Source organism: Neomonachus schauinslandi, chromosome 9 (assembly GCF_002201575.2).
Source record: "Neomonachus schauinslandi chromosome 9, ASM220157v2, whole genome shotgun sequence".
NCBI classification, from domain to species: Eukaryota; Metazoa; Chordata; class Mammalia; order Carnivora; family Phocidae; genus Neomonachus; species Neomonachus schauinslandi.
Window position 1 is genome coordinate 14,613,052 of NC_058411.1, and position 23,953 is coordinate 14,637,004.

Genomic DNA, 23,953 nt, shown 5'->3' on the forward strand with positions numbered 1-23,953 from the left:
TGGAGTCCAGATCCTACATCAGCATGAAAACAATCCTCTGGGTGGCTCAGTCAGTTAAGCGTCTGCCTTCGGCTCAGGTCATAATCCCAGGGTCTTGGGATCGAGCCCCGCATTGGGCTCCCTGCTCAGAAGGAAGCCTGCTTCTCCCTCTCCCCTGCTGCTCCTTCTGCCTGTGCTCTATCACTCTCTGTCAAATAAATAAAATCTTTTTTAAAAAAATTATCTGAATCTCCTATAAGAAAAGATACTCAGCTAGAGTATTTATGATTTCTTTAAAAAGTTCTTAATTTCCTCAGTTACATTGCAAAATAAAACAAAGCAGTGACAAAGAACGGATTTTCTCCATCTTCAATTTGAAGACTGGGAGGATGTCACACTTCTCCAAACCTCCCCCCCTCCACAGTGCTTAGGCGATAGTAAGTACTCACTTGCAGATTTATTTCTTTTAAGATTTTATTTATTTGAGAGAGAGGGAGAGAGAGAGAGAGAACACAAGCAGGGAGAAGGGGCAAAGGGAGACGAAGGAGACTCCCTGCTCAGCGGGGGGGTCTGCTTCTCCCTCTGATCCTCTTCCCTCTCATGCTCTCTGTGTCTCATTCTCTCTCTCTCAAATAAATAAATAAAATCTTAAAAGAAAGAGAGACCACATTTCATTAAAAAAAAAGTGTTATCAAAAACAAAATTAAGTGTTATCAACAATGCATTAAAATAATTATTCACCATAATCAAGTGGCATTTATTCCAAGGATATAATGATGGTTCAATATCCGCAAATCAATCAACATGGCACACCAAATTAACAAAATAAAAAGCGAAGTAAGAATCATGATTCTCTCGATACATGCAGAAAAAGCGTTTGACAAAATTCAACATCCATTTATGATAAAAACAATCAACAAAGTGGGTTTAGAGGGAACATACCACAACATAATAAAGGCCATATATAACAAACCCACAGCTAACATCATACTCATAACATCATAAGATCAAAACAACACAAGGATGTTCACTCTCGCCACCTTTATTCAATATAATACTGGATGTCCTAGCCACAGCAATCAGACAAGAAATAAAAGGCATCCAAATTGGAAAGAAAATTAAGAAATAGGAAAAAAAAAAAAAACCAAACAGATGACATATACACAAAACCCTAATGAGCCCACCAAAAAACTTCTTAGAAGAAATGAATTCAGTCAAGTTTCAGGACACATAATTAAGATACAGAAATCTATTACGTTTCTACACACTAATAACAAAGCAGCAGAAAGAGGAATTAAGAAAACAATCCCACTGATAGCTACACCAAAAAGAACAAAATATCTAGAAATACATTTAACCAAGGAGGTGAAAGACCTGTACTCTGAAAACTATCAGATAAAAGAAACTGAAGAGGACACAAATAAATGGAAAGATACAACATGCTCATGGACTGGAAGAAATAATATTGTTAAAATGTGCATATTTACCAATTAACCTATGATTAAAAAGGCAAGAGGGGCGCCTGGCTGGCTAAGTAGAAGGAGCACACAACTCTTGATCTCCAGGTTGTGGATTCAAGCCCCACGTTGGGTGTTAAGGTCTACTTAAAAAAATAAAAACTTTAAAAAAAAATGGCAAGGGGCACTTGGGTGGCTCAGTTGTTAAGCGTCTGCCTCCGGCTCAGGTCATGATCCCAGGGTGCTGGGATCGAGCCCCGCGTCAGGCTCTCTGCTCCTCGGGAAGCCTGCTTCTCCCTCCCCCACCCCCCTGCTTGTGTTCCCTCTCTCGCTGTCTCTGTCAAAATGAATAAAATCTTAAAGAATACAATGGCAAGAATCTACAGCAGGGGAGAGTCTCTTCAATAAATGGTGCTGAGAATATGGACAGCTACATGAGAGAAAAAATTTAATTGGACCACTTTCTCATACCATATGCAAAAATGAACTCAATTAAATGTAAAGTGTAAGACCTGAAATCATAAAACTCCTCAACAGAAATATAGGCAGTAAATTCTTGGCTATCCCTCTCAGCAACATTTCTTTGGATTTGTCTCTGTAGGCAAGAGCAACAAAAGGAAAGCAACTGGGTCTACGTCAAACTAAAAAGTCTTTTGCACAGTGAAGGAAACCATCAATAAAATAAAAAGGCAACTTAGTGAATGGAGATATTTCCAAATGATATATCCAGTAAGGGATTAATATCCAAAATATAAAAAGAACTCATAAAACACCAAAAACCCCCCAATCTGATTAAAAAATGGGTGGGGGGTGCGCCTGGGTGGCTCAGTTGGTTAAGTGTCTGACTTTGGCTCAGGACAAGCTCTTCTTCAGCACAAGCGCTTCTTCAGGCTCTGCACTCAGCAGGGAGTCTGCTGATCCCTCCCCCTCCTCCACCTTGTGCCAGGCACACACTCTCTCAAAGAGATAAAATCTTTAAAAAAAAAAAAAAAAAAAGGCAGAGAACCTGAATACATATTTTTAAGATTTTATTTATTTGAGAGAGAGAGAGAGAGAGAGAGCAAGAGAGAGCACACATGCGCAAGCAGGGGCAATAACAGAGGAGGAGAAGCACTGGAGCAGGGGCAGGAGGAGGAAAGCATCTCAAGCAGACTCCACGCTGAGCACAGAGCCTGACTTGGTGCTTGACCCTAGGACCCTGAGATTGTGACCTGAGCCAAAACCAAGAGTCGGACACTTAACTGAGTCACCCAAGTGCACCACTGACTTTTTTTTAAAGAAGACACTGAGATGGCTAACACATGAAAAAATGTTCAATATTCATCAAAAAATGCAAATTAACGGTCCTGGGTGGCTCAGTCAATTAAGTAAGTCCTGATAACAAAGCAGCTCAGGTCATGATCTTGGAGTCCTGGGATTGAGCCCTAGATAAGGCTTCCTGCTCAACGGGAAGGCTCCCTTCCCCCTCTAGATCTCCCCCAACTTGTGCTTGCTCTAATAAGTACAGAAAATATTTTTCAAAATGCAAATTAAAACCAAAATGAGGTATCACTTCACACCTGTCAGAAGGGCTAGTATCCAAAAGGCAAAAAATAATAAGTCTTGGCAAGGATGTGGAGAAAACGGAACCCTCATGCCCTGTTGGTGGGAATGTAAGTTGGTGCAGCCACTGTGGAAAACAGTAAGGAGGTTCCTAAAAAAATTAAAAATAGAAATACTGGATCCTATGGTATTCAATAATTCCACTTCTGGGTATTTGCTCCAAGAAAATGAAAATACTAATTTGCAAAGATATATGCACCCTTATGTTTACTATGGCATTATTTACAATAACCAAGATACGGAAGCAATCTCAGTGTGCACTGACAGATGAATGGATAAAGATATGATACACACACATACATATACACCTACATATACACACACACAGGAGTATTACTCAGCCATAAAAAAGAATGATATCGTGCCATTTGCAACAACACAGATAGACTTAGAGGCAGGGTACTCTGCTACCGTGAAAAAAGAGAAAATCAAATACCCTGTTACTTCCACTTCTATGTTGAATCTAAAAAACAATACAAATGAACAAACACAAGACAGAAACAGACTCATAAATACAGAGAACTAGTGGCTGCAGCAGAGAGAAGCAAATAGGTAAAGAGGATTAAGAGGAACAAACTTCCAGTTATAGTCAGAGATGTAAAGTACAGCATGGGTAATATAGTCAATGATATTTTAATAACTTTGTATGGTGACAAATAGTTAACTATACTTAATTGTGGTAAGAATTTCATAATGTGTATATAAATGTCAAATCACTATGCACACCTGAAACTAATATAATGTAGTACTGTCACCTACACTTCAATTAAAAGTAAATAAACTTAAAAATTAAAAAAGTAGGGATGCCTCAGCACAGTCGGTCCAACTCTTGGTTTCGGCTCAAGTATTATCTCGGGGTCATGAGCTCAAGCCCCACATCAGGCTCTGCACTCAGCACAGAGTCTGCTTGGAATTCTCTCTCCCTCTCCTCGTGCTCTCTCGCTCTCTTAAATAAATCTTTAAAAAAATTTTATTTTTGTTAAAGATTTTATTTACTTATTTGACAGAGAGAGACACAGTGAGAGGGAACACAAGCAGGGGGAGTGGTAGAGGGAAAAGCAGGCTTCCTGCCGAGCAGGTAGCCTGATGCGGGGCTTGATCCCAGGACCCCGGGACCATGACCTGAGCCGAAGGCAGACGCTTAATGACTGAGCCACCCAGGCGCCCCTAAAAAAATTTTTAAAAAGTGCTACAGTGTAGAAAGGGATGTGATTGATAGGGTTCCAAATACTGAAATATTAGTAGGATGCCTGAATACTAATTTTTAGTATACTTATTACTAACAGTTTTGTAAGGACAGCCTTTGCTCACTCAGTACATTAGTTGGCAAGCAATTGCCATGTTTCATTAAAAGGGCTTTTTCAATTTTCTTTTATTTTAAAGATTTTATTAAGTAATCTCTACACTCAATGTGGGGCTCGAACATATGACCCCAAGATCTAGAGTCACATGCTTCACCGACTGAGCCAAGCAAGGTGTCCGGGGTTTTTCAATTTTAAACGCTCAATTCAAAATTCTATCAGCTATTTTCTTCTAAAATGTAAGATATATCACTCTTAAGTGGTATGTCAAAAAAAGTTAATTCCTTCCAAAATTATCATGGTAAAAAAACACAGTAAATCCCAATGAGCTGACCTGAAATGCAGAGGTCATTTGGTCAAGTTGTACCCCTGTAAGACAGCTTGGGTAACTTATACATATTACGGTTACTGGAAGAAGCTCTTTCAATTCTAATACTACAACAGGTCTCTTTAACACAATGAATAATGGAAGAATTACACATTTTAAAATAATTTCATGAGACAGAACACGAAAGAGGACCATTCTCTCCCATTTCAAGTTTTGTTTCTCTATGCTCACCTCTCCCTTCAAAACATTTTATAGAGATCCACTAAAGAGAATTCTGGTAACTTCTAGGCTTCTAAGTTAACCATATGGACTCCAGTTTTGTCATTAAAGATCCATGAGAAACTCAAGTTTTTTGACTTGCTGCTTCCATATGAGAACTAATCAAGTTACATAAAAAGACACAGATCCAAGGGTGAGTTATGCAGAAGATATCCAATACTAAACATTTACCTTTCTCAATGTTTCTAAGGAAGCCAATTATTTTTACATCAGTAGTCCTTGACTGTGATTCAAAATCTACTTCCTCTTGAAGATCTTCAAACTGTTTATTGCACTCAGATGTTGATGTTGAACATTCATTCATTTTAACCTCCAAAGATGAAATTTTTGCTTCATTCTGTGACACTCTAACATTTAAATCAAAAAGATTTGCTTCCACGGTCAAAATTGCTGCTTTCATTCCCTTAATTTCATTGATATCAGTTGATATTTTCCTTAAAAGATGGGAAATATTGTCTAGCTCATTCAGTGAACAAGAAGAACTTGTTACAGAACCTAAGTCAATTGGCCCAGGTGAGAAGAAAATCGGTAAAGATGGTGATGGAAACCTTGAAGACATTTTCATAAAATTCTCTCTCCCTCTTAAAATTTGGTAATTTTTCCTTCACAGCCCATTGTTCCATCAAAAATAAAAACAGAGATTAAGGCTGCTACTTTAAAAAGTATTAAGAGTGAATAACATTTTAAAACCTACAACTAAAAAGACAGGATTGTACATTTCTGGAGTCAGAACTCAAAGTAAATTTGAAAATGCTAAACAAACCAGACCAATGTTCTCTTTGCTCCAACTAAGAAGTCTTAATTAATATGAAGCCCCCTATATCCTGTAAGTCCTACTTAAAGCTCCTCTCCAAACAATGAACCCTATTATTGCTTAAGAAATAATTCTGGCTTCTGATTGGCTGAAAGCAGACATGTGACAAAGAATTTCCTATTATTTACCTCATATGACAAGGAGCACTGAAGATCTGAAGTAAAAATCAGTATAATGACATTAAGTCCCTTATACCTGGATATGATGTGAATTTAATGGACTACTGTCCCTTCATCTATTAAACCATAATTTTCGGGCTTCAAATTATTTTTAAATTTTTTTATCTAGTATCCTGAGTTTCATTTACCCTTGAAAATAGTATAGGGTGATATTTGGCACTTTCTTTTTAGGGGGAGGGTAGGGAAGATAATCAGACCCACAATCACAGACAAATCTCCTTTAAAATATATATGGAAATAATGCAGTTTAGCTGCATGGATATGGTATGGTAGGAATTTACAGATAGAGAAATGAGGAATTGGCCTCGGTTCAATGATAGACTATTATTAGATAAGTGATTTTCTCCCACTGTGTGGGTTACCTTTTAATTTTCAGAGTATCCTTTGAAACACCAAATTTTTAATTTAGATAATGTCCAATTTATCTTTTTCTTTGGTAGCTTGTGCTTTTGGTGTCGTATCTGAGAAACCATTGCCTAATCCAAGCTCATTTAGGTTTACACCTATTTTTTCCCCTAAGAGTTTTATGAAATTAGCTCTTACATGTAACCCTTTCTGAGTTAATTTATGTAAGGTGAGGGTCCAACTTCATTCTTTGCATGTGGATATCCAGCTGTCCAGTACTATTTGTTGAAAAGACTATTTATTCCCCACTGAACTGTCTTGGCATCCTTATTGAAAACCAACTTATCATAAATGTATTGTCTTATTTCCAGATACTCAATTTCATTTTACAGATCTGTCTGTATATCCTTATGTTAGTGCAAGTGAGTTACTATAGCTCTGTAGTAAGTTTTGCAATTAGAAAATGTAAGTACTCTAACTTTATTTTCCAGTAGTTTTGGCTATTCTAGGTCCTTTTCATTTCCATATGAATCTTAGGGTCAGCTTGCCAATTTCTGCAAAAAAGCCAGCAGGATTTCAACATAGATTGAGTTGAATTCATAAATGAATTTGGAGAGGATCACCATCTTAACAATATTAAAGTCTTCCAATCCATGAACATGAAAGATCTCTTTTTATGGCTTTAATTTAAGAAAGGTCTTTTTTTACTTTGGTTTACTAGCCAAGCAACAAATAAGTTGCAAAATATAAGGATGTAATGATGGTGGACATGACCCCCAACAGTCCCTAAAAGGATTCTTACAATGAATTGTAGCCTTTGGGTTCCCAGTTAAACAGATGTTTACAGTAACAGAAGAAAGTGCTGAAATTTATTTAAGAATCTTTATTCATTTCTCCACTGTATCTGTAAATTTAATCTAATTTTTAAAATCTTTAGATAGAAAATAATTTTCAAAATTTACAAGGTTTTGGATTCATATAGAATTAAGAGCCCTAGCTGGGACAGATGATATCTACAGCATAAAGCATGAGAAGCAGCAGCACATCCTCAGCCAAACGCCCCCTGAAAACCAGCTGCTTCACTAGAGGGCAGCAAACAACACATCAAAAAGAAAAGCAGGAAAGAGGTCTAACCAAAGATGAGTATAACAAAGTGCCTAAAAAAAAACTCATTTGAGGCCTCTGTTATCACACCCACTGTGCCCAACCCAACTTTAGAATGCAAAATAAGTTCCCTCCATGGATTAAATGGAAATATCTCAGCAGAAGACAATTACATATTTTAAGGAAACTGGAGTACAAAAAGGTTAAGGTCACCCAGTAAGTGGCATAGCCTGGATTAACACCTAAGCAGTCTGACTCCTTCAGTCCATACTCATAATCACGCCATTATACTTTTCCCCATAACATATTAAGTGAAATAAAACATGTCACAGAGAAATTCATGTGATGCGATTCCTATTTTATATGGACATATATAGTATGTGCATATAAATATAATGTAATTCTACTTTACACAGAAAGGATGTACACGTACACACATATGAAAAAAATGCCAAGGAGACTACAGATATACACCAAACTGTTTTTGTTTTAAAGATTTTATTTATTTATTTGAGAGACAGAGAAAGAGCACAAGTAGGCAGAGCGGCAGGCAGAGGGAGAGGGAGAAGCAGGCTCCCCACTGAGCAGAGAGCCCAATGTGGGGATTGATCCCAGGACTCTGGGATCATGACCTGAGCCGAAGGCAGACGTTTAACCTACTGAGCCACCCAGGTGCCCCTACACCAAACTGTTTTAAGTATAGCGCTTATCTCTGAGGAAGGCAATGGGCAGAACAAAAGGGAGATTTTCATTCTGTCTGAATACAAAAAATCCTCTCTTTATTAAGACTCCTTCACAAAGGGCTTCCAGTCCAACAGGACACACTGAGCATATGCATTTATAGCTGCTGCTTCTGCAGAGTTCGTAAAAATGAAGTAAAGAACTTAAAAAGGACAATCTCCTAACACATACAACAGGGACTCCAAACTGGGTCTCTAACATTATCCACTGAGGGACAGGAAGAAAATAACCAGAAATTTTATATTAGAAATACTTATATCTCTATCCTCCTTAGAGTCCTATTTTTACACGTTCTAACATACATACCAATAATAGTGTGGATATATTTAAGTCAAATACATACAGAGTGTAGTAGCAAAAAATGATTCCAGGACACAAAAAATCATATAAGGAGATCACTGATTTAGAAGTGTAGATTAGGAAGGGCATCATAGCAGATGAGTTTTCCATAACCTCTAGAAAACAGAAAATATATGGACAAATACTGACTGTGAGGCAGAGCAGAAAAGCCAAAATGAGACCCTAGGAAAGCTGCAAGTGAGATGCAAAGCAGAGTGACATATTCGTTAAGCCAAAAGGATTTAGGGATGCCTGGGTGGCTCAGTTCGTTAGGCATCTGCCTTCTGCTCAGGTCATGATCCCAGGGTCCTGGGATCGAGCCCCATGTCAGGCTCCCTGCTCAGTGAAGAGTCTGCTTCTCCCTCTCCTTCTGCTCCTCCTCCTCGCTTGTGTTCTCTCTCAAATAAATAATAAAATCTTAAAAAAAAAAAAAAAAAAAGACAAAAGGATTTAATGAGCTCCTACTATATGTCAGGCACCGTTTTGGGCACTCAATCACAGCAATGAATAACCAAAAATCCCTGGTCAGAGAACTTATATTCTGGTGGGAGGGGAAGGAGATGGGAGCTCAAAAAAAAAAAAAACCAAAATATATGTAAAACAGAACATGTTTTGTGTTGATGACCCGAGTCTGGATAAAAATATCTAAACTATGAAAACATAAAATATGTATTAGATGATAAGAAGTGCTATGAAAAAAATAAAGCTTTAGAAAAGTGGGTTAAGGAGTGGAGGGGGCTAGGGAGGGCTTCACAGAGATGACTTTTGAGTGAGTTATGTGTACATACGGAAAAAAATATACCAGGGAAAGGCTGAAAGCATCTCAGACATGCTCTTCTTTGAATGCTCTGAAAGAGAAACACAGCAAGTATGCCTAGGAGATATCAAGGAGAAGGGAAGTGGAGGGAGGGAAAAGGTAATGATAGGTGAAAGATCAGGGAGGAATCTTACTTTTACTTGGGAGTGTAATGGAGAGCCACCAATGGGTTCTGAGAAGGGGAGTATAGCATGATCTCACTTACAGTTTAAAAGGATCACTTGCTACTGTGTGGAACAGACTGTAGGAGGGCAAGTGTGAAAGCAGACAGACCAGTAAGGACACTCTTCCAATAATCAAGGCAAGTCATGGATGATGGCTTAAATTAGGATGCTAGAGGCAGAGGTGATAAGGAAGAGTGAACAGGATTTGCTAAAGGTGGAAGGTAAAAGGAGAGAGAGAGGAAAGAAAAGAGAGAGGCAAGGAAGAATGGCCCTAAGTTTGAAAGAAAGAACAGGTTTAGGTTTCTGGCCTGATCAACTGGAAAAGTGGTGCTGTGCCATTAACTAAAATGAGTAAGGCTGCAGGAAAAACAGACTGGAAGAAAAGATTGTTAGTAGTTAGGCTTTAGATAAGTTTACTTATTACATATCCAAGAAGAAATGTAGAATAAGCAGTTGGGAGAATTCAGATGCAAAGTCTTGGCTGGAGATACACACTTCAGAGTTGACAATGTGGAGATATATAACCTGGATGAAAGGAATAAAGGGCCATCCAACTGTGAGAAGTGAGGAGCAAAGAAGACTACAAAGGATGTGCAACAGAAAACAAGGGTTTGCAAATAAGACAGCCATGCATTTTTTAAAAATTCAAACGTTCTGGGGTGCCTGCCCGACTCAGTAAGTAGAGTATAAGACTCCTGATCGCAGGGTCATGAGTTTATGAGTTCAAGGCCCATTTTGGGCATGAAGCCTTCTTAAAAAAAAATTTTTTTTAAATGTTTTAAAAAGAAGGAACTCGGGCGCCTGGATGGCTCAGTTGGTTAAGCGACTGCCTTCGGCTCAGGTCATGATCCCAGGGTCCTGGGATCGAGTCCCACATCGGGCTCCCGGCTCAGCGGGAAGCCCACTTCTCCCTCTGATTCTCTCCTCTCTCATGCTGTTTCTCGCTCGCTCTCTGATAAATAAATAAAATCTTAAAAAAAAAAAAAAAAAAGAAGGAACTCAGCAAATTATCTGGGGAGAATCTAGATAGCTACTGGGAATGTAACCACCTCCACAAAGCTCCTCTATAATTTCAAGGCCAACTGCAGCTCCTTGTCTGCCTAATTTAAAACAAAACCTGCGCACAGCAAAGCTCAGCCCACATAATTCTAGGTAAGCCTCTTTACTGCCTTTTCTTAAACTAGGAACCCACATGTCTACACACATTTTTGAAAAGAGCCTGCAAATAAAAGGGAAAAACAAACAAAAAACCAAACACTGACTCTGGAGAAAACCATCAATTAGGGTACAAAATACAATTCTTTAAAAAGAAGAAAAACAACAACCCTGTACTTATGTTCTTTGGACAAATTTGAAATATTACTGTATCCACAAAACAAGATACATAAATAGAGCAAGAAAAAGCTTGAGGAAATTTTAAAATACACTTGCCTTAAAAAACAAACAAAAACAGGGGGACTAAAGATAATAAAGTCAATAAAATATCCCAAAGTAGAATAAGATCAAGACAAAAATGACGAGAAAATCAAAGCAGGAAGTTTATCATCCAACTAACAGAATTTCCAAAAGAGAAAAAATTTTAAAGAAATAATTTACATTTCCCAGACTTAAAAGCATGGATTTTCAAATCTAAAAAGTACACAAAGTATCTAGCCCAAAAGTGACTAATTATAGCACCTATGTTTATCACAGTAAATTTCAGACATCAAGAACACACAGAAAATCCTAAAACCCTCCAGAGAAATAAATCCCTGGTATTCTATAATGGAATAAGAATCATATGGGCAACCAACTCCTCAGCATAAACATTAGAAGCTTCAAGATCATGAAGCCACGCCTTCAAAATTTTGAGAAAAATTCAACTTAGAATTCCGTACCTATCCGAAGTATCAATTAAAATTATAAGATTTCTAAGTACTCAGAAAAATTTACCTCCCATACTTTTTCTTAAGTTTCCTCATGACGTGATGACAAAACGGAAGAACATACGGAGAAGACAGTGGGATCCAGAAAATGCAGAGCAAACTCAGGGAAGGAGTAAGTCCTGGAATGACAGTCTTGAAGCAGACCTAGAGAGCAACCAGTCAGATGAGCAAGAGAGGGCAGAGGCTCTAGAATGGAGGTACCTAAGAAAATAGTGGAACTCAAAGACGTAATAGCATAAAAGGACAGATTTTTAGACTATAATAAAGATGGGCAACACAAGAAGGGTAACCTAAGGAAAACAAAAAATTGTTCAAGAACAGAAAAACAACTCTAAGGAACCCCTAGCAAAGAACTGCAGACAAAATGTAAAGCTGGACCTCTAATGAATAATTAGTCTTTTTTTTTAAAAAAAGATTTTTATTTATTTAGAGAGAGTGAGAGTGCATGCTCACACTTGAGCAGGGTGAGGAGCAGAGGGAGATGAAGAGAAAATCTTAAGCAGGCTTCATGCCTAGCGTGGAGCCTGATGCAGGCTTGATCTCATGACCCTTAGATTATGACCTGAGTGGAAATCCAGAGTCTGACGCTTAACCAACTGAGCCACCCAGGCACCCCTATTTATATAATCCTAATAATGTAAATACGCTGCTTATTGGTTCTCAACTTTTAGAGTCAACTTACAAAGCATAGTAGTCTTAACAAGGAAAACAAAACAAAACGTGTATCTGATCCTCTTCGGCAATATAAAAGTACAGAGTTTAGGGCGCCTGGGTGGCTCAGTTGGTTAAGCGTCTGACTGTTGATTTTGGCTCAGGTTACCATCTCAGGGTCATGAGATAGAGCCCCACTGTGCTGGGTGTGGAGCCTGTTTAAGATTCTCTCACTCCGGGACGCCTGGGTGGCTCAGTCGGTTAAGCGTCTGCCTTCAGCTCAGGTCATGATCCCAGGGTCCTGGGATCGAGTCCCGCATTGGGCTCCCTGCTCCGCGGGGAGCCTGCTTCTCCCTCTGCCTCTGCCTCTCTATCTATCATGAATAAATAAATAAAATCTTAAAAAAAAAAAAAAAAAAAAAGATTCTCTCACTCCCTCTCCATCTGCCCTCCCCCAATAAAAAAGTACAGAATTTAGAAGGTGTGGTATGAAAAGATGCATCAAGAGTTTATAAAGGGGCATAAATATCCTTAGGAAGATCAAAGTGTACTGAAATAGGGGTGCCTGGGTGGCTCAGCTGGTTGAGCGTCCAACTGTTTATTTCACCTCAGGTCATAATCTCAGGGTCATGAGATTGAGCCCTATGTCGGACTCCAAGCTCAGTGCAGAGTCTGCTTGTCCCTCCCCCTCCCCCTGCTTGCTTTCTCTCTAAGATAAATAAATGGGGTGCCTGGGTGGCTCAGTTGTTAAGCGTCTGTCTTCAGCTCAGGTCATGATCCCAGGGTCCTGGGATCGAGCCCTACATCGGGCTCCCTGCTCAGCGGGAAGCCTGTTTCTTCCTCTCCCACTCCCCCTGCTTGTGTTCCCTCTCTTGCTGTCTCTCTCTCTGTCAAAAAAATAAATCTTTAAAAAAATAAATAAAATCTAAAAATAAATAAAAAGAACAAAGCATACTGAATTATAGTAATCACACAAAAAATATTTAGATGTATTACTTAAAATGACAAAAGTAAGCAATAAATGAACCAAAAACAGTGATTTTACTCTATGGGCTTGAAAAGCAGGGAAAAGTTCTGAGTTAGATCCTGATATATTGTGGCAAAAAAAACAAAAGATACCACCTATAGTTAGTGAATGTAAAGCATATTATTGACATGGAGAAAATTAAAGACATAAACACAAGCATTTAAAAGTGGTAGCTGTCTGGGAAGAACCAATGTGGAGAAGAATGAAGCAAAGAACACTGCTTTTTATTTTTAAATTTTCTACGCTATTTGATTAGTTTCTAATCTATCAACAAACATTACAAAGATTTGCTTTTCCAAATTTTCTACGGGAAACATTATTTCATATGTAAAATATTTTATTTAGATGTTTTTTATACAACATATACAAAATAGGAAAACCAAAGGAAATCCACACCTAGACACATCGTAGTGAAACTGCAGAACATCAAAGACAAAGAGAAGATCTTGAAAGCAGCCAGAGAAAGGACAGATCACCTACAAAGGAACGACAGACAATTAGAATGACAGAAGTCCACTCAACAATAATGGAAGCCAGAAGACAACGGAATAATACATACAAGGTGTTGAGAATAACTGTTGTTATCCAGCAAAATTACTGCACAAGAACAAGGAAAGAAAAATCACAAAGATAAACAGACTCTTGGCAAATTTAGAGCAATAGACCCATTCTTAAAGAAACTGCCAAAGAATACACTTCAAAAATACTTCAAAACATTGGAAGATGATATCCCCTAATAACATTCAAGATTTGAGAACCAAAACTGATAAACACGTAGGTAAACATTGCCTGGGTAAAATAATAATGGTGCCCAACTTATGCATTTAAAAAATGACTAAAATGAAACACTGGAAACATAAGCCAGAAGGGTAAAGACTGGAACTACAGTTCATTTACTTTGGAAATGGGATCAGAACATTAACTTATGGAATATGCAATTAAATTTGCATGGTAAAATTTCAGTGCTAGCCACTGAATGAACAGAAATGGAGTGTTTAAACTAGTAAAAAAAAAAAAGCTGGGGCAATCAACAATAGTAACTAATGAATCTTAAAGGCAAACAGGGAGAAAAAAATGAAAGGCCAATACGAATCAAAAAAGAAGGGTGCCTGGGTGGCTCAGTCAGTTAGGCATCTGCCTTTGGCTCAGGTCATGATCCCAGGGTCCTGGGATCAAGCCCGCATCGGGCTCCCTGCTCAGCAGGGAGACTGCTTCTCCTGCTCCCTCTGCCTGCCACTCCCCCTGCTTGTGCTTCCTCTTTCTCTGTCAGATATATAAAATCTTTGGCAAAAAAAAAAAAAAAAAAGAAAGAAAGAAAGAAAAGATGACAGAGCTATGAATGGCTTAAACTTTCCACTAACAGGCAAACTCAGACTGGGTTAAAAAAACAACAATCTAGGGGCGCCTTGGGGGTTCAGTCAGTTAAGGGTCTGACTTGGTTTTGGCTCAGGTCATGATCTCAGGGTCCTGAGATCAAGCCCCACATCGGGTTTCACACTCAGCACAAAGTCTGCTTGTCCCTCTCCCTCTGCTACCCCCCCCCTACTCTCTCTGGAATAAAATCTTTACAAAACAAACAAAACAACAATCTAGCTTTATAATATTTAAGAGATATATTTGCCTAAAGCATTAAAGAGAAGGTCAGAGAAGACTGACAACAAAGGCATGGAAAACAAATATGATAGAAGTATAGAGAAATTAAGATAAATTTGTCATCGTAATGGACAATCTCAAGACCTTCTCTCATTAAGTCAAGAAAACCAAACACTCAGTAAGGTGAAGATTTGAACAACATAACCACAGAGCTTTATCTACTCAATGCAAAATTCTCAATCCAACAATTTCCTTTCAAAATGCACATGGAAGATGTGCAAAATTAATGTCTTAAGTCTTAACAATTTTCAAAAAATATGTATTACACAAATCACACTGACACAATGCCATCAAGTCAAGAGGACATAATAAAAGACTAAAAGACAAATCCTCTGTATACTATAAATTACAAACATTTTCAAATAACTCATGGGTCAAAGATGAAGATCGTAATAGGAATTAAAGATACTTAGATTGATAATGAAAACATTATATATCAAAATTTGTGATACACAACAGAAATGGCACCTCAAGAGAAATTTACAGCTTAAATGTTTACATTTGAAAAGACAAGCGAAGATAAATAATTAAAAATATAGGTGGATATATTAAAAATAAGAGCAGAAACCAAAGAAATAGAAAACCAAGACATCAAAGGAGAATCGATAAAGCCAGAATTATTGTTGTTAAGTCTTTGAACACATTAACAAAATAAACTTCTGGTGACAGACTAATCCAAGACAAAAAGAGAAATAACATGAATACTGTGAGGTGGTTAGGCTAGTAAAAATACAGAGACCAGAGAGATGAAAAAACACTAACTCATGCCAATATATGTATGCATATTTAGATTTTAGTCACAAAGCTGTAAAACAGTGAGTAAGCACAGTAATTAATCGCTGTTTGCAGAATGTCACTTTGCACTTGCGAATAAACCAATTCAGAAAGAGTAGTAAGTCCTCATCAGATGTACTTGATTCCATTTCAAATTTTTGACCTCTTACTTTAAAACAAAACACAGAGACAACCACACAAAACAAACAGTACCTTAATGAATTTTATGAGGCAAAACATCCTTACAGTCAACATTCAGGTCCAAAAAATAAAACTGTGCCAACCACCCCAGAAACCTTTCCGTATTTGCTCCATCTCAATCAGTCCTCTCCTAAAGTAACCATTTATGCCTTATAGTAACCTAAAATTTCTTTGTGGCACACAAGTGTGTATCTCTAGACACTACAGTTTAACCTTGCACCTTGTTATTTTGTCTTTTAATCTAGAATTCTCAGGCTGTTTGACCTATATGGAGTCCCAGAGACTGTTCTTTGCCTGTTGCACATTCATGATGTGACAACCAACATATTCCTCGGGCCTCTGTACTTCCTGCAAGTTGATGGCTGGATCAGAGCCCTGATAACCCAGGTTCAAATCCTCTGGCAAGACTAAGGTAGTTTTGTTTTTTTGGTGCAAAAATGGTGACTTTATTAAAGAATGGGGACAGGACCTATGGGCAGAAAGAGCTGCTGCCAAGACTAAGGTAGTTTTATTCTTTCATCTGGAGGCATGAAATGACTGTTTCGCTTTTTTTAGTAGCCATTAATCATCAGTGCCTAGATTAATTCACTGAGTTGAGGGGGGAAAAAAACCCAATAAGCTATAATCCTATCATTCTGTTTTCACTTATGAGCTGGAAGAATTTTTAAAAATGCTTTTTCTAGGGGTGCCTGGCTGGCTCAGTCTGAAGAATGCACCTCTTGATCTCAGGGTCATGAGTTCAAGCTCCACGTTGGGCATAGAGTTTACTTAAAAAAAAAGGGGGGGGGGGCGCCTGGGTGGCTCAGTCGTTAAGTGTCTGCCTTTGGCTCAGATCATGATCCCAGGGTCCTGGGATTGAGCCCCGGAGCCTGCTTCTCCCTCTCCCACCCCTCTGCTTGTGTTCCTTCTCTCGCTGTGTCTCCTTGTCAAATAAATAAATAAAATCTTAAAAAAAAAAAAAAAGCGCTTTCCTCATCAGCTATATTCAACTCTGGATATAGTACAAAAACAGCAAGAGACAATATATACATGAATGAGTACAATAAAACTACATTTACAAAAGCAGATGTTACACAGGGATACCATTCTTTAACGGAAAGACAGCATAAATGCTCAATAATTTTATTTATCCAGTTTTCAAGACAATGAATTAGTATCTATTATACCTCTAGAAGGTGACCAATTAAAGATTCACTTTTAAAAAATACGAAATCATGGGGATGCCTGGGTGGCTCAGTCGGTTAAGCATGTGCCTTCGGCTCAAGTCATGATCCCAGGTCCGGGGATCGAGTCCCACATCGGACTCCCTGCTCAGCGGAAGTCTGCTTCTCCCTCTACCCCTCCCTGCTGCTCATGCTCTAATAAATAAAATCTTTAAAAAAATATATGAAATCTTGGATTTAAACCTGTTTGATGGGCTTCAATACACTGCAATTCTTACCCTCACTGAAGCTCAAATGCTTTCCAGTTGGTCTTTACAAACTGGCCCACTTATGCTTTCTAGTTAGTACCTACTGGCTGTTTCAGAATTTTCCTGTTCTCAGGTCCATCATTTATTGGATTTGCACATAATGCTGACATGGCAAAATGCACAATACAAGCATTTTTTTTTTAAAGAGAGAATGAAGAGACAAATACAGAATGGAATCATTAAGGCCTCATGAAACAAATAAATTTGAAATGAACCTGAAACAGTTTCAAGAACAGTTAAGGAGGAATGAAAAAATGCATGCCAGCATTAGAAAAGTATAAGTCAGAAATAACATGACGAGCATTCAGTTTTGGTGGGGTTTTCTAATTTAGCTCTCAATAGAAAAGAAAAAGATGGAAACTAGGACCTTTCTTGATAGGTAGAGGTCGGAGAGCGGTGGAAAATGACTGGGCAGGCCCAGAGACCAGACAGCCAAACTGCCTAAGCCAAGCTGATGGCATCAATCCCAGACAATGCATGAGGTGGAAACATTATAACGCTCTCACGAAGTCACATGATCAGAGCACACTTTAGACAGGCAAAGTGTACTGGAGATGGAGTTAGTGGGGGTTGAGACAAAGGAAGCAGAAGGATCAGCTCGAGGCTAACTGCAGTTTGCCAGCAGCAAAAGAATAAAGTAGGGCCACTGGGACAACTGGCCAGGTCAAAGAAAGGATGCTAAGAAGGGAGATTTAAAGATACAATTCCCAGTTCAAGAGAACAGGAGTAGGATTAACAAAAAGAAGAAAAAATGCAAGTATCTATGTATCTCTAAGTAGAAACTTTCTTAGGACCAGCAAAATACTGGTAATTATTAAGGCCAGGTAACTGGGTTCATGGGAATTCATTGCACTATTCTTCCCACTTGTAAGAACATTAAAAATTTCTATAATAAAAAGACTTTTCAGGATTCTGAAATGTGTAGGCTTAGACTTTCCTCATGGTGCCTTCTCATCCTATCTTTGGGCCTAATGACCAGTTTTCTCACAGAACTAACATTTCATAAATACCCACTGGGAAATGTTTAAAGCCTCATGAAAAAGTGTAAGAGTAGAGAATGACGTATTATTTAAATTATTACCTTGGCTTTTTTCTATATTATCTCCCTTTGTTTCCTCTTCTTTAATGGGGGTACTTATTCTGGGGGTCCTGCTTTGCCCCTGGACCATTTCTGCCAGCAATTCTTCTTGAGAAGTTCGAGTTCTGGGAGCAACTGGAAGTGTCTGTTTCTGTGAGACTTTTTAAAAGGAAAAAAGATGGGAAATGCAGATGCAGTAATACATCAAAACTGAGCAGTGAATATGTCCTCTTAAACATAAATGCCTCCTTGAGTTTAGAACATATGAAAAATTTGAAACAGTTCACAGGTAACACCTTTTTTCTTAGATATCTGCTTCATCTATACATTTTAAAGCACATGCCATAAATACACTGCCACATATAGGTATTCATTTTTAATCAAATGTAGTTTTTTTTTTTTAAGATTTTATTTATTTATTTGACAGAGAGCACAAGTAGGCAGAGCGGCAGGCAGAGGGAGAGGGAGAAGCAGGCTCCCCACTGAGCAGAGAGCCCGATGTGGGGCTCGATCCCAGGACCCTGGGATCATGACCTGAGCTGAAGGCAGATGCTTAACGACTGAGCCACCCAGGCACCCTAACCAAATGTAGTTTAAACTCTGCTTCATGATCATGTAACAACTTTAAATTATAATTTACATAATACAGGTCGAGAATGAACTTCAATGCTAGTTCTCAAAAATACTTGGGCAATCTCCCACTATTATAAAAACAGGGGCACCTGGGTGGCTGAGCTGGTTAAGCATCTGACTCAATTTTGGCTCAGGTCATGATCCCAGGGTCCTGGGATCGAGCCCCGCATAGGGCTCCTTGCTCAGCGGGGAGCCTGCTTCTCCCTCTCCCCACCACCCCTGCTCATGCTCTCTCTCTCTCAAATAATATCTTAAAAAAACAAACAAACTACTCAATTGTGGAAAGGCAAAGAAATGAAATGTAAATAGATTAGGTCTAGTTTTGGCCTTTGCCTGATAATCCTTATATATGCCAAAACCTGTTTATGTTCAAGGTTAAGTTAGAAAGGAGAAGCAAGAGGACAGATACCTATGAGGTTCAAAAGCTGATAACATAATTTACTTCCACTTTAGGAAGGGGTCACAAAAAGAGATACAAACGAGAATGAAAAAGCAGAAAAATGCTAAAAGAACAGTCATCAAATCCATAGCAAGGATAAAATAAAAACTTTTAGAGTGGGCAATCATCAGTTTTTATTAACCGAAAGTTTTACACACTGGCTTCAGCACGTGGGGCAGAGTACAGAATTATAGCAATATGGCATCCATGATTTAGTTTGATTTCAGAACAAGCTTTTTGTAAGGTCAGATTATACGTGACTTATTTTTGTTTTAAAAACATGCAATACCCTTATATTCTCTCGGAAAATAATTTAGTACTTCCACTAGGACTGGGGAAGGAACATCACAAATGAGTCAATTCTCTGCCTTATATTCCTTAATGGGTTCTACTGAAAGCAAAGAAGCCAATCTGCTCATGCACTAGCCAAATTTCTCTAACTCTGACCTCTTAATATCCAACTCTGCTCCCTTTTACAGATCATAAAGTCCTATCAAATGCTGACTCCAATGCCATGAATATGAAAAGTCCCACCTTTATCAAAACTCCCTACAAAAATTTTAATATATATTTCACACACACTAGAAAGAGGGAATAAAAGGCATTACACAGTTGCTCAAAGAACTAAATTACACTGACAGCTGGAAGTTTCTCAAAGTGATCTCCTTTTAAAACCGTTCTTTGAACCTCTTCTTGGTCCTGACATCTGGCAAGTGTCTTTACTATACCACAACTTGGGAAGCAACCAATTCTAGCTTCCTCAAGAGTTAAAGAAAACTCACTTAATGTAAACATAATACATTTAAATTACCTGTAGAATAGTTAGTTGTTTTTGTTACAGATTCTTGAGCTTCAGATATAGCCTTCAAAATTAGATTCTTGTTAGCTTGTTTAGAAGGTGGAAGTGAAGGTCTAAAAAAAGTTAAAAGTATTTTGATTAAATTTTAGATTTGAGTTCTTTACATGCTAGCTATCCATTAAGCCTTTGCTACAGCCTTCTCTTAGGTTTTGTACAGACTAGTTGTAGTTTTTAGGAAATGTCAACTAGATTGGAACCTTTTAACTTTTTAAATAATGAGTCTGGATCACCCCCTCCCCCCACCATATTCCAGTTTTTAGTATTCTCTGCAATCTTTTCCAATTTTAACAACTTCTCTTTCATTAATCTGTTTCTCAAAAACCAATAGAAAAGTCTTATATGCTATTAAAATTTTATTTTCAGGATATCCTCCTTCAAGAAACCCAGAAGATTCCATCAGGCAATTACAGATTAATTTACAGACAATGGTCAAGGTACCTCCTTTCAGGCTTTGCTGGCACTGACACACTGCTGGAGACGCTTCCTGTACGAGACCCACAGTCATCATCTTCCTCCTCCTCTTCTCCATCATGATTGAATTTTTTTACTTTAACAACTGAACTTACCACAGGCAACTTTCTCTTCCGAAAGTTTTCTTCCTGCAATCAGATAAATTTACGCTTACCTAGTCTCAGAGAAAAAACAAAGTTCTACAACAATATTTTTTTTCCCCAAGAAAAAGCCAATCATATTAAGAATTCACAAGCTATTTCCTGGTTTCTTATAAAAATAAGTATTATCCTAATAGCCAATTGTTAGCTAAAACAAAAACTAGTGCTTTACATTCATTTATAAACAGTAGAATATAGCACCGGTGAGGAAACTCATAAAATGGAATTACTTAGTTGTTTCCTAGTAACTGCCGTGGAAAATCTAAAACTGACCTAAAATTCCACCAAAATTATAAGGTAAGGTTAGTTATCTCAAATGATGGCATCCCAGGAAGGTAAACAAGATGTCAAATATCTGTAGAAGCCAGTTGTGGAGAGGAAAATCTGGTGTAGTATGTTGAATAGCATAGAAATCAGTTTAAAGTAAACTTGCAATATGTGTTTAGTTATTTCAGATAGTCAGTTTTAAGAAATGCCAATTTTCAGCCTAAGAAGCCAGAATTTAAAAGCATATGCAGGGGCGCCCAGCTGGATCAGTTAGTAGAGCATGTGACTCTTTTTTTTTTTTTTTTTTAAGATTTTATTTATTTATTTGAGAGAGAGAGAGCACATGAGAGGGGGGAGGGTCAGAGGGAGAAGCAGACTCCCTGCCAAGCAGGGAGCCCGATGCGGGACTCGATCCAGGGACTCCAGGATCATGACCTGAGCCGAAGGCAGTCGCTTAACCAACTGAGCCACCCAGGCGCCCGAGCACGTGACTCTTGATCTCAGAGTTCTAAGTTCAAGCCCCATGATGGGCATGCAGCCTACTTAAAAAAATAAAAGAATTTTAAAAATTAAAAAAATAATAATAATAAATAAATACATATATATATATATATATATATATATATACAAACCTCAATACTCATTTTTTCTGAGTTGTTTCTGAAAAAAGGACTGTAAGTCTCTTCCAAGCTGTTAAGCATTTCCGGTTCACACAAACGTCCTGTTTCATATACCCGGCTGTTCTGTATATCAGGTTGCTTGGCAGCATGAATACTGTTTGGCTGCTGCTGAAATTGCAACCTGTTTAAATGAGCACCACTATCTGCATTTCGACTTGCAGGTGGTCGATAAATTTCAATAGAAGGGCGAGAAGAACCATATGCAAGTGTCACTGTAGGTTTTTTCTGAGATAAAGGGTTCTCCTGCACAAAATTGAGGTCTTCATCAATGAGATCATCTGGTTCTGGCTTAATATCAATCACATCTTCAGAGGGTGCTGGCTCCCTCAGAGGCTTCACAGTTGACATTAATCGGGTTGCAGCTCCATCATCATAAGTCTGTCTATTTTTAAAAACAACATACACATAAAATTTTAACCAACTAAGAGCAGTATCTTCAAATCTTCAAAGAATACTTAAATTTTAATGAGAAAGTTTAGATACTCCCTTTACGTATTCCATTAAAAACTACTTTAAAATTACTTTCTTTTTTAAAACTTTGATTTACTATATTTGAGGTAAAAGATAATCATACATAGGTCTTATCATTATCTTGTTAAAAAGAAATTGCTCGGGGCGCCTGGGTGGCTCAGTTGGTTAAGCGATTGCCTTCGGCTCAGGTCATGATTCTGGAGTCCCAGGATCGAGTCCCGCATCGGGCTCCCTGCTCAGCAGGGAGTCTGCTTCTCCCTCTCCCACTCCCCCCTCTTGTGCTCTCTCTCTCTCTCTCTCACTCTCTAAAATAAATAAATTAATTAATTAAAAAAAAAAATTGCTCACAACCACCTCAGTATTTCCAAAAATTTCTGAAAACAAAAATTTAAAGATCTAAAACCTAATGTCAAGGTCACATACACATACCCATCTACCCACAGCAGGTCTACACAGGACTCTTACCTGACAGTAGTGGTTTTTTGCTCCTGTGAACTAGTAGAAACCCTGGAATCTCTTTTTTCAGGTCTAGTGCTAGCAACCGCAAGAGGTGGCACTGCAGCTTCATGCCTTCTCTCATCTCCCCGACTGAAACAGCTCTTGTTTGAAGACACGTTATTATCAAAGATGTTAGTATCAGAAGACTTAAGACTGGAAGGGTCTGGAAAAAGAAACACATGGTCCTTTTAAGCTGTTTTTATTAACTCTGAACCTTTCCCTTCTTCATCACCAATTTAAAAGCAATGTGTTCTTCCACAGCATTTTTAATGGCTGATTGTTAACTCCACACGTAGTTAATATAATAATTAATTCAATTTACTATTACTGAACTTTCAAATAATTTTCCATTATAAAATATTAAAACATCCTCGAGACGCCTGGGTAGCTCAGTCAGTTGAGCAACCGACTAGTGATTTCAGCTCAGGTCGTGATCTCATGGGCGGTGGGACTGAGCCCCATCTCAGGCTCTGTGCTTAGCACAGAGTCTGCTTGAGATCCTCTCTCTCCGTCTGTACTCCCTCCACATTCTTGTGCGTGCGCTCTTTCTCTCTTTTTCAAATAAATAATCTTTAAAACTAAATAAATAAAATATTAAAACATCCTTGAAGCTAAAAACACTGCACACATTTACAATTATCTCCTTAGGATAAATTGCATAGTTTCCTTTCCCTTGTTTAAATTATCTTTATGTTAAATTTATTGCTCTTGAATTCATAATTCATGAGCTTACTAAGAAAGTTCTAAGAAACTATTATTTTCAAATTTATGGAATTTTTTCCAAAGCAGTATAACGGCTTTAGAAAGAAAACGTTAGGGGTGCCTGGGTGCCTCAGTCGGTTAAGTGTCTGCTTTCAACTCACGTCATGATCCCAGGGTCCTGGGATCGAGCCCCACATCGGGCTCCCTGCTCAGCGGGGAGTCTGTTTCTCCCTCTGCCCCTCTCCCTGCTCGTGATCTCTCTCTCTTGCAAATAAATACGATCTTAAAAGAAAATGCTATAGTAAATTCCAAACGTTTGAATGAATCTTACCAGTTGTAACAGAGCGAAGTTTATCTAACACACCATGAAGCCTAAAAGAAAAAAAACAAAAATATTAAAGCTTCCTTCAATCAAGATTTTATTTCAACTATCACTTGAAATTTGATGACATTATAGAATCTACCTTCAGATATAAATACTGATAAATGGTAATTAATGGACAAAAAGTATCAAAGTTAAAGAAATGCCACATTTTTAAAAAAGGCTTATATGAATACTATAGA

The 23,953-nt window shown here is 38.1% G+C and overlaps 1 protein-coding gene across 8 annotated transcripts in view; it reads right to left on the reverse strand.

Moving 5' to 3' along the window:
* Positions 1 to 23,953, reverse strand: part of ZC3H14 (zinc finger CCCH-type containing 14) — a 51,224-nt gene that overhangs the window by 16,954 nt on the left and 10,317 nt on the right. For all 8 annotated transcript variants that reach the window (XM_021679812.2, XM_044918171.1, XM_044918170.1 and 5 more), the window contains 6 exons: positions 23,721 to 23,761; positions 22,655 to 22,850; positions 21,671 to 22,100; positions 20,599 to 20,759; positions 20,113 to 20,213; positions 18,233 to 18,388 (listed from right to left, as the gene is read on the reverse strand). In XM_021679812.2, the coding sequence (XP_021535487.1) occupies positions 18,233 to 18,388; positions 20,113 to 20,213; positions 20,599 to 20,759; positions 21,671 to 22,100; positions 22,655 to 22,850; positions 23,721 to 23,761 (1,085 nt within the window). The remainder of the gene's footprint in view (positions 1 to 18,232; positions 18,389 to 20,112; positions 20,214 to 20,598; positions 20,760 to 21,670; positions 22,101 to 22,654; positions 22,851 to 23,720; positions 23,762 to 23,953) is intronic.